The sequence below is a fragment of the Molossus molossus genome, unplaced genomic scaffold (assembly GCF_014108415.1).
Source record: "Molossus molossus isolate mMolMol1 unplaced genomic scaffold, mMolMol1.p scaffold_m16_p_9, whole genome shotgun sequence".
Classification (NCBI taxonomy): Eukaryota; Metazoa; Chordata; class Mammalia; order Chiroptera; family Molossidae; genus Molossus; species Molossus molossus.
This window is the reverse complement of record NW_023425403.1, coordinates 9,711,816-9,721,922: the sequence shown is the minus strand read 5'-3', so window position 1 is coordinate 9,721,922 and position 10,107 is coordinate 9,711,816. Positions and strand designations below refer to the sequence as shown.

The following is a 10,107-nucleotide window of genomic DNA, read 5'->3' as shown; positions in this document are numbered from 1 at the left end:
TTCCCACTGGCTGTTCGCCAGGGTCCTGGAAGAGGGGCCACCTCTATGGTTCTGCCCCTGCTGCTGCCAACTCTGCCCTGAGTCAGGCTCTCCCAGCCCTCCGCCCCCTCCCCAGTTCCTAGCACAGCTCCCAGGACATGGCAAGTGCTCAGTTACTGTGTGCAAAGGGTCTGGCCTCTCATCCGGAGAACAGACAAATACTCTGAAAGCCAGGGTACCAGCTGCGGCGGTGCATTCCTGCCAGAACCCGGCAGCGGGGGACGGAGAGAGCCCGGAATCGGAGCCTAGAGGCCAGGTCTGCATCTTGAGCTGGTCCTGAACAGGTGAGGGGGGGCTCCAGGCCTCAGCTCCCTGTGAAATGAAGCCACTGTGGTGCCTGGGGTGTCATCTACCTTTGGAATCCCATAAGGTGCCCAGGCTGTTCCTGAATTACAGTGATTGTCTCTTCTGGTGCCTGGAAGTGGACAGCCGCCAGGTGTGTGAGCCTACGTTAATATTTAGAAAGGGTTTACAAAGAAAGAACCAGTTAATCCTGAGATAGAGGGTTTTTCATTTCTGTTTGTGTAGCAGGTGGAGACCGTGTCCCTGGCTGGGACCTCCCATTTTCCTTCCTGCAGCGACCTCAGGGCACGGAGCGGCCGCTGACTCTGGTCTGAGGCCCGTGCTCAGTGAATGGGGGGGGGGGGGGGCATAGCGGGCAAAGCCTCCGGACTAAAAGGGACAGGTGAGCGTGACAATGGCCAGAGACAACTTTTTCAGCATAAAATGATTACGCTCTGGACTTTGGTGTTCGGCAGTCTTGGACTCAATTCTCTGCTGTATGTACAGGAGCTAACTGGCTTATTTAAGCCTCCGATTCTTTATCTGTTAAATGGAGGGAATGAGAGTGTCTGCATCAGAGGGTTCTTGTGAGGATAAGATAACACAGATACAGCCCTCATCCTGATGCTGGAAAGCAGTCCGAGCTCAAATGCTGGCCGTTCTCGTCATACTTGACTCTCTCTCGGGCCCATGCGTGGCTGCTGCCTGACAAGACCTTCCCTTCACTACCCAGAGCTGAGAGCTCACCTTCGTTTTCAAGCATTGGTCCTTTGAAGGGTCGGGAGAAAATCTCAGCTGGGGCCTCAGACGACAGACACCTCAGATGGCGAGGCGGTCAGAAACACTCCCTGCCCCACACCTGGGTGTGCAATAGGGTTTCAAAGCTGCTGGAGACCCACAGTTCTCCAAGCCAGGACACAGGCCAGAGCCGGTCAGTACTGGCCGGGGTTCCCCACCGGAACCAGAGGGACTGTGGGAGGCGATGCACCCTGGGCGCACACTCGGACGCGCCTCTGGTCTGGGAGTTGGAGGGCAGCGACCGCTGACTCCCGGGAGGGGTCCCCAGACTCCGCTGGCCGCTGGAGCTCAGCTCCCGGCTGCAGAGAGCAGGGCTGGGCCGGGCTGGATCCGCCAACCCCTCTACTCCGCCACCTCTGGATCTCCGCCGCTTTGCTCAAGGTGACCTCTCTGAAACATGGATGTGTCTCTTACGCCTTTCTGTTCCAATCCCCCAAACACCACCTGCCGGAAGACGCTCAGGCCTCCAGATATTGAGGACATCGGTGGTTTAAAGAATTTGTTTTAAACCTCACAGCACGTACCAGTGACTTGAATTGCTGGGTTTGATTTACAAGTACAAGGCAGTCTAATAGCTGAGCACCCCTGAAACGTTCATCCGTGTTTTGGGGAGAAGGGAAAACAAAACATTCGGTCCTTGCCCACTGGAGTGAAAAAGAAAAAAAGGTGGGTGGGTTGGGGGGGGACATCAGAGACTGTGAGGAAGAATATACCAACAAATGTGAACTGACGCTGCTCCACAAACGGAGGGTTTTCCTCCTGACCTGACACGTTCTGTTCAGGACATTCTGGGGGTGAATGGATTAAAGCAAGTTAACTTTTTTTCTATTCTAACATTGATTTTTTTTCTTCTTATGAGACTCCCACATGGTTTGTAGAAAATATAATAAAAATGAAGGGAAAAACACCTCCGTCTTCATCACCTTGTGAACACTTGGTGACCCGCCAGCCGTCCTGTCTGGCCCCAGACCTAGAATATGGCCATCTCGACACCTTCTGCAACAGGACCCTCTTGTTTGCCAGCTCGAGACGTTTGGGTGGTTGACCGAGTTCTTTCTTTCCGAGTTCGTTGCTCATGCTCAGACATACCAGGCATTCTATACTTACACTCACCGTCGCTTAGAAGGACCCATCTCATCCACTTATTCGACAAGTATTTGTTGAGCACACAGTAGACACAAGGCGTTGCGCTATGGGGGTGGGGAAGGCAACAGCAGGTCTGGTTCTGCTTGCTGAGCTCATAGCGTCAATCGTGAGAACTACTATTCAGCAGGACAAGACCTATTAAGAAAAACGGAATAAACTGTGGATTTTCTATTCATCAAAAATCTGTGCTTGGCAGGAGGGGCCCGTCTTTGCACCCACATCCGAGTGGCAGGGAGGCCTGCAGCCCCGACAGGTGGACCGAAGGGCGATGCCTCCCGCTCCGCTCGTGAGGGGAGGCAGGGACTTGGTTTTTCTCCGTTAGTTGCCCCCGCCCTCTCTCACGGCAGCGCTGCTTCTAGTGTCTCACGAGTCAATGGATGTTTCTCCTACAAAGTTCCAAGCCAACTACCTCTTCGCGTGCTCAGCGCAAGGACCAGGGGAGACTCGGGCCGGCTGCTGGAGGGAGGCTGGGAGCCGGGCTCCGGGCGCGCCCACTGATCCCCGGACGCGCACTGATCTCCAGAGGCTCGGGGACTTCTTAAGGATAATTTTGACAACACGGAATTTGTGTGTTTAACGTTCTCAAAAGATATTTTGTGCCCCTGCCCCTATCTCTCCACCCCCCTCCCTGTGCACCTTGCCCTACAAGGCCACCATCACCAGCTGAAGGGGCGAGGGCCACAGCAGGCCATGCCAGGGGCCACCGGCCACTCAGCAGCAGTCAGGCTAAGGTGTGGCTTCGGGTGGCCTTGTCTGCGTGGCTTTTGTATTTTAGATGATCCAAAGAAGCTCATTACTGGAGCCACCAGGGATGCACGACGACTGTGCCACCCCCTTGCTTACAGTCCTTCGAAGGTTCTAAATGATCCGTGTTCCAAACCCCAGCTGCTTCAGCTGCGCGCAGCCGCGCCCCACAGCCTCGCTTTCTGTGGGCTCCTCCCTCCGCCTCCCAAGGCCGGATGTTGAAACCCTTTCCCGCGCGTCATCTCTCAGGACCAACCTTTTCTGTCAAGTCACCTTTGCCTGCCTCCCGAAATAGCCACCCCAGTGCCCCGTGGATGAGAATATGGAACATACCATCTTACTAGGGTTGGTCTCGCCTGCGAGCAGGTCTTTGAGCCCCGCGCGCCTCACCCACTGGCAGAGTAGGGATCTGAACGCAGGAGGCTGCTTTGCTGAGCGCCTGGGGACACCCTTCTCTGGTGGCAGCCTGGTCCCGCAGAAAGGGCGGACAGGCCGCTGAAGGCAGCAGCATAGGCTGGCAGTGGCAGGATGTGTGCCAAACCCGTCAAAGTCTGCATAACCCGGAGAGTTTGGTGTGACCGTCAACTTAACCTTAAGCGTGAAAGCGCAGCGCCAAGGAGAGAGAGAGGCCACCTTTTCCAGGAAATGCCTGCACGCCTCCCCTGGAATCTAGATGTGGTCCATGGCTTCATGAACGGGGCGATCGGATTTACTTTTTGTGCCAGATTTATTTTCCAAAAATGACCACAATAATATCTCCAGTCCCACCAGCTCTTCTAGAGCCTTGCCATTTCCTCTCCTCGGGTGGGGCCTCTTCTATGAGGGGATGGCTGGAGAGATTCCTGGTGACTTCCAAGACAAGGTCATACAAGGTGGCTCAGCCTCAGCTGACCCCACTGTGCGCAGAGGCGGATTGTCCCCACGGAGTCTCCCCCAAACTGCGGATTCACAAGCAACATACAGATAGATACATGACCACTGGTTAAAGTGACTAAATTTGGGGTGGTTCATTTGGGGACGTTTATCAGCCCTTGCCCTGGACTGAGAGGTTTCTCAGGATGAGTGGCTTTGGGTGAACTGGGACGGCTGGTCCCCTGAACTTTCGGTCTATCAGATATGTCTGTGATCTACTGACCTCTCGAGCCCTGTTTAAGAGGGTTCCTCTTCTCTGTATTTAGACTAAAGTTCCGGAGACAGATAATGTAGCCATGTGGTCCATGTTGAACACTGTGGTGGCAATAGTATGTGTGTTCTGGCTAAATCCGCCCTCCCAACCCCACTGGCCCAAGCAGGCAGCCCGCACACTGAAATGTGGAGGAGGGAGCCGGGGTGGGGATGTGGGTAGGGCTTTGTGCTCTCCAGGCTCAGGGTCCTTGTGCGGGGGCACCTCTGCCTGGGGCACCCCCACCTGCTCTTCTCATTCGTTTGGATTCTCTCGTTTTCTCGTGGTCTCATCCCACTGGAACACAAGCCCCACGGGCCCGGGAAGGGCCTGCACCCACAGGTCCCGGTGTGTCTTCAGGCCTTCAGCAGTCACGACCTGGCCAGAGGAGGTGCTCAAACACTTTTTAATGCTGAAAGAATAAGTGAGTTGAGAGGGCACCCAGGGTTATTCGGGTTCAGCTGTCACCACGGCGGAAACTTCTTCCATGAGAGCCCCGACAGGTGAGCACTGCCCTTAAACTCCTGTGGGACGGAGACCTCACCACCTCACAGAGCAGCCTGTTGCCTTCCATTCTTTTTTTTTTAAATTTTATCCTCACCCGAGGACATTTTTCCATTTTTTGTTCAGGTAGAGTGGGAGGGAGAGAGAGGAACAGAGAGAGAGAGAAACATCGATGTGAAAGGAACACATCGAGTGGCTGCCACCCGCACGACCAACCAGGGCCGGGGACAAACTGCAACCGAAGTACGTGCCCTTAGCGGGAACCGAACCCGGGTCTCTCCAGACCGCAGGCCGACGCTCCAACCGCTGAGCCAAACCGGCCAGGGCTTGTTGCCTTCCATTCTTAGTGAACGATTTCGAGGTGACAGGAAGAGTCATCTTTCTGTAACTTAGCTGTTGCTCTCCGGAGTTTTCCCCATCCCCCCCGTCTCCTGGAAGGGGAGTGCTGGCTTCCGTTATCCCCCCACCACCCCCGGTGACAAGGCGCCAGGCGGGTCTCTAGCCCTTCCCGGACCCTATGTCTTTGTGCAAACTGCAACAATTTCTTATTTGAGTCACAGAGGCCAGCAGCATGTCCAAGGGATTCTGCAAATCTGTAAAAGTTAAGAGAGAATTCATCTTCGAAATGGTTCAGAAGGCTGAAGCCATCACTGTTCATAGAACCTGACCCCTCTGCTGAACTTGGAGAGCAGGATGGGGCTCTGTGGACCTGCTGAGTGACACCGCAAAGGGTCGCCTCGGATGCTGGACTAACAGCCGGCGGGCGCTGGGTGATGGTCTGCTGGGGCAGGGTTTCCCAGGCGGCGGCTCTCTGAAGGGTTCCCCGCAGGCCGTCAGATCCTGCCTCCTCGCTGTGGGTGCGGGCGCCCCGGGGCCCTGTGTAGAGTTGTTGACCGGGCAGGACCTGGAGCAGCCCTGGGAACCTGGCATGGGGCCTCTCGTCCTGGTCTGCGGTATGTTCTCAAGGTGTGGCCTAAATAAAAAGCCCAGCCAGGTGAAGCCTCAAAGGTCTGCCCCCTGTGGCTCTTTTGTCCTGAGCTGGGGAGTCTTCATGGTGAGGCTGCTTTGTCTTGTGACAGAAAACAGGCAGAAAATACCTCTGGGAGATGAAAATGCTTCACCTCAAGTCCTTCACGGACGGAGGGCATCTCCCAGTGAACCCAGAGCTCCCCAGACGCCCCCTTCCTTCCTGAGGACCTTGGGCAAGGGCCTCCGTTGTTTCCATTTTAATTAACCCAGTGAACCAGCATCTACCTTTCAAAGGAATCCGAGGGCACCGCTCCTGCCAAGTCCCGGCTGAGTCCCTGTGACACTCGGGAACGGCAGCCAGGCTCTGTGTAGGTTGAGGAGAGTCCGAGGAGAGTGGAGATTATAGCGAAAGTCTGCCTTTCTTTACAGGGCTTGTGTTGCATCCTGAAATCTCAGGTTCAGCTATTACAATGAAGTCCTGTTATAGACAGAGCTGGCCTTTTATCACCACTTAAAATCTAATTAATCCATATTGAAACACAAAGATTTCTGTTGTCTTTTAGGGTGAGGGGTCATAGAGGCCTCTTTGTTCATCCTTACTTCGACGTAGAACCATCAAGCATTGGGATGTAACTTTACCAAGCAAATCGGAAGGCAACAGTTCAAGTCCTTATCGGAAAGTCTAACTCATGGTTTTCACAGAGCCTTCGTCCTTTACATGAAACACTATATTCAAGAAGAACAAAAACGCATTTCAGAGTGCCCAGGCAGTTAATGCCCAAAGCGTATATTCCGGCAGCATAGACCCAAGACCAGCACACCGCTGTCCACCACAAAAAGACGGTGACTCCTATAGGGGTGGCAAAAGTCACAAGGATTGTTGCAATGGCTTTAGTCTTGAGAGTAGTAATGCAATTCGTCGGACTTCTATTGTCTTTGCTGGGATGGGTTTTATCCATTATTACAACTTATCTGCCCCATTGGAAAAACCTCAACCTGGACTTAAATGAAATGGAAAACTGGACCATGGGACTCTGGCAAGCCTGCGTCATCCAGGAAGAAGTGGGGACGCAATGCAAGGACTTCGATTCTTTCCTGGCTCTGCCTGCCGAACTCAGGGTCTCCAGGATTTTAATGTTCCTGTCCAATGGGCTGGGATTTCTGGGCCTGCTGGTCTCTGGGTTTGGGCTGGACTGCTTGAGACTTGGAGAGAGGCAGCAAGAGCTCAAGAAGCGGCTGCTAATGCTGGGAGGCGCCCTGTTCTGGACAGCGGGCATCGCAGCCCTGGTGCCGGTCTCCTGGGTCGCCCACATGACCGTCCAGGAGTTCTGGGATGAGACGATCCCAGAGATTGTGCCCAGGTGGGAGTTTGGGGAAGCCCTCTTCATCGGCTGGTTTGCTGGGTTTTCTCTCCTCCTAGGAGGGTGTCTGCTAAGCTGTGCAGCCTGCTCCACCCCAGCTCCTCTGGCTTCGGGCCACTGCGCAGAGGCAGAAACACAGACTCAGTGTCCATACCTGGAAAATGGGGCTGCAGATCCGAAAGTGTGACTTTGACAAGGCCAGAGAGACTTATTTTCTGCACTAACTGTGATGTAGGGGTTTATAGGAGAAAGTGGCATTTGTTAGGTAACTAAATCTGTGCTGCTCACATTTTCTCATTTAATAGTTACTTTTCTATCCTAGATACGCCCTTCCCCCAAAAAACATCTGGAGAAGAGGCTATCTTAGATCTAAAAGAAAATCACTATGTTAAGCATTACATAGGTATGAGCAAAAAATGTCATTGATCTGGTTATTTAAATCAAAATGTGGTGGTGGGTTGTCCAATATAGTATGCATTAAGGCTTAATGTGTTTGTTTTACATTAGAAACTTGTTTGTTGGTAGCTGGAAATAATAATTACTTTGTTTCCTAAAGAGAAAAACTAACAACTGGAATCTTTTGAGCATTCTGCATTGGCAAAGCCAGAGGTTAAGCTTATCCCAAAGTGTAATTTCCACAACAATGACTTTGTTCTTCTTTGATCAGAGGTGGTTTGTATTTGGGAAATTACAAGGCGCCCTGTGTGAGTGGCGGTTTTATGAGGCTTAAAGGTTTTCAGTACATCAGGATGCTCTCAGGTTTGAAATACTGGCCAATCTCTTCTTGCTCTTCCCTGAAAACCTTTGTGTTTAACAAGATAAACAATTTAAAAATTTTGCTTAATATTGAGAGAGTGACAGTTCACTTGCCCTAATAAAAACTTTCCTTTGTTAATTAGAATTACAAACTTGGGAATGAATATACTTCAGTGTTGCAGCTAAAGAGGTGTTGATTCTAATCTACAAAGTCTTATTGCTTAGCTTTTCTACAGCATAGGAAGCATATTTAAGCAAAGAAAAAAAAACAAGTGTTTATGCACCTGTGTATGAATTTGGCAGAAAGAAATGTAGGTAAACAGCCCTGATATTTTGTTTAATATTGTTTCCTATGTTGTGTGGTATACATAGCCGAAGGAATTTTTAAAAAGTAAATCTGATTTAAAATCTGGAGAAACTTCTGATAACACTGATTTGGTTAAGAAGTACTTTCCTTGAACCGGTTTTTAAAAAAATGGTAACACTCGGTGTTATCACAACCCAGGTGAAACCATCACAGGTGAGAGCTGGACAGGTGCGATTAGCAAGACGGGGCCGTAGGAGCTGAACCCACACTGTCCAGGAAACATTCTGCATTTAGACTCCTTAGTTCTTTAACACGTTAGAAAGGTTGGGAATAACACGAAAGCTGTTTAGACGTTAACAATGAAAGGAGGATTATTACTGCCTAATGTTATTTCAGGGACAAACTGCTTACTAGAAAATTGATCTTGGCCACTCCTTGGCATTACTGGTTCGCAGAATTAGTTCCCTTTCCTTTTCTGAAACCCATTCAACATGGAATCAAACAATAGCAGCTCTGGCAAGAATCCTCTTATACACACAATGAAAAACTATTTCTGAGCTCCGCAGGGATAACACGAGCCTGTCACTCTCCACAGCAACTGCAGGACAGCGGCCAGTCTGCCCAGCGCTCACGGGGCTTGATAATGGCTTTAGCATTTAGAGCTGTGGCACAATTAGCTGGAATGTCATTATCTTTGCTGGGATGGGTTTTATCCTGTCTTACAAACTACCTGCCACAATGGAAAAACCTCAACCTGGACTTAAATGAAATGGAAAACTGGACCATGGGACTCTGGCAAGCCTGCGTCATCCAGGAAGAAGTGGGGACGCAATGCAAGGACTTCGATTCTTTCCTGGCTCTGCCTGCCGAACTCAGGGTCTCCAGGATTTTAATGTTCCTGTCCAATGGGCTGGGATTTCTGGGCCTGCTGGTCTCTGGGTTTGGGCTGGACTGCTTGAGACTTGGAGAGAGGCAGCAAGAGCTCAAGAAGCGGCTGCTAATGCTGGGAGGCGTCCTGTTCTGGACAGCGGGCATCGCAGCCCTGGTGCCAGTCTCCTGGGTCGCCCACATGACCGTCCAGGAGTTCTGGGATGAGACGATCCCAGAGATTGTGCCCAGGTGGGAGTTTGGGGAAGCCCTCTTCATCGGCTGGTTTGCTGGGTTTTTTCTCCTCCTAGGAGGGTGTCTGCTAAGCTGTGCAGCCTGCTCCACCCCAGCTCCTCTGGCTTCGGGCCACTGCGCAGAGGCAGAAATGCAATATCTCCATCAACACCTGAAGATGAGAAACACTCACCTGAAAACCTAAGCCAGGAGGGATCAGTGGCATCCAATCCTCAGGAGATGCTTGCTCAACCCCGGAATGGGTAGGATTTTCTGCTACACAGTCACCCCGTCACTGTGCTTACGACTTTCTAAAATGCATTTTCCCCTGTGGCTATTAGCTCCTTAAACTATGATTTCTTTCTAAAATGATAAACTACTTTTCTACTCTGAGACTAAAACCAATCAAGACTTAATAGTAATCATATGCATCTCTGTGGATGCGTTTTCTCAATTTTAAAACAGATTCAGCGATTGCACAGAACTGGTAAATAAAACATTCTATCAGTACTTACGTATCTCGGTGTCATTCATAGACATGAATCATTCTAGCAACTGGAAATGTTACTGCTAATCACTTACATCTTTCAAGTGTTTAAGATCACCTGCTATACAGAAGCAGTCTCGGTGCATATTTAAAATGTATGCCATCTGATTATATTTTTTAAATTGCTGGCTTTGAAAGCTTGAGAGGTGAGAGACGTGGACACATCATGTCTTTAATCAGAAACCTCAGGGCCTCCATGGAGCCTTCCCACGAGTGGGCCACACTCCTTCGTGCCTCTGTACCGTGAGGAGCAGAGGCCAGTCTTGTGTATTGGAAGGTGCACATAAAATCTACCCACAAGTGTGCTTTTGCATGTGTCCTGTGCTCTGCAGATGGCCACCACCCCCACGCCCTGCAGGGGGCGCTGCAGGTCAGGTCTGGGGTGCGTGGG

General features: G+C 51.2%; 2 protein-coding genes across 2 annotated transcripts; both read left to right on the top strand.

Moving 5' to 3' along the window:
* The first annotated feature begins 6,529 nt into the window (after window positions 1-6,529).
* Window positions 6,530-7,192, top strand: LOC118622921 (putative claudin-24). Its single transcript, XM_036250511.1, has one exon. It carries the CDS (start codon window positions 6,530-6,532, stop codon window positions 7,190-7,192), a length of 663 nt encoding a protein of 220 aa, XP_036106404.1.
* Window positions 7,193-8,711: 1,519 nt separating this feature from the next.
* Window positions 8,712-9,374, top strand: LOC118623004 (claudin-22-like). Its single transcript, XM_036250585.1, has one exon. It carries the CDS (start codon window positions 8,712-8,714, stop codon window positions 9,372-9,374), a length of 663 nt encoding a protein of 220 aa, XP_036106478.1.
* Window positions 9,375-10,107: the final 733 nt, after the last annotated feature.

Bases quoted from the DNA above. Each gene is read 5' to 3' on its own strand.
- LOC118622921 (XM_036250511.1), top strand. From the start codon at position 6,530: ATGGCTTTAGTCTTGAGAGTAGTAATGCAATTCGTCGGACTTCTATTG.
- LOC118623004 (XM_036250585.1), top strand. From the start codon at position 8,712: ATGGCTTTAGCATTTAGAGCTGTGGCACAATTAGCTGGAATGTCATTA.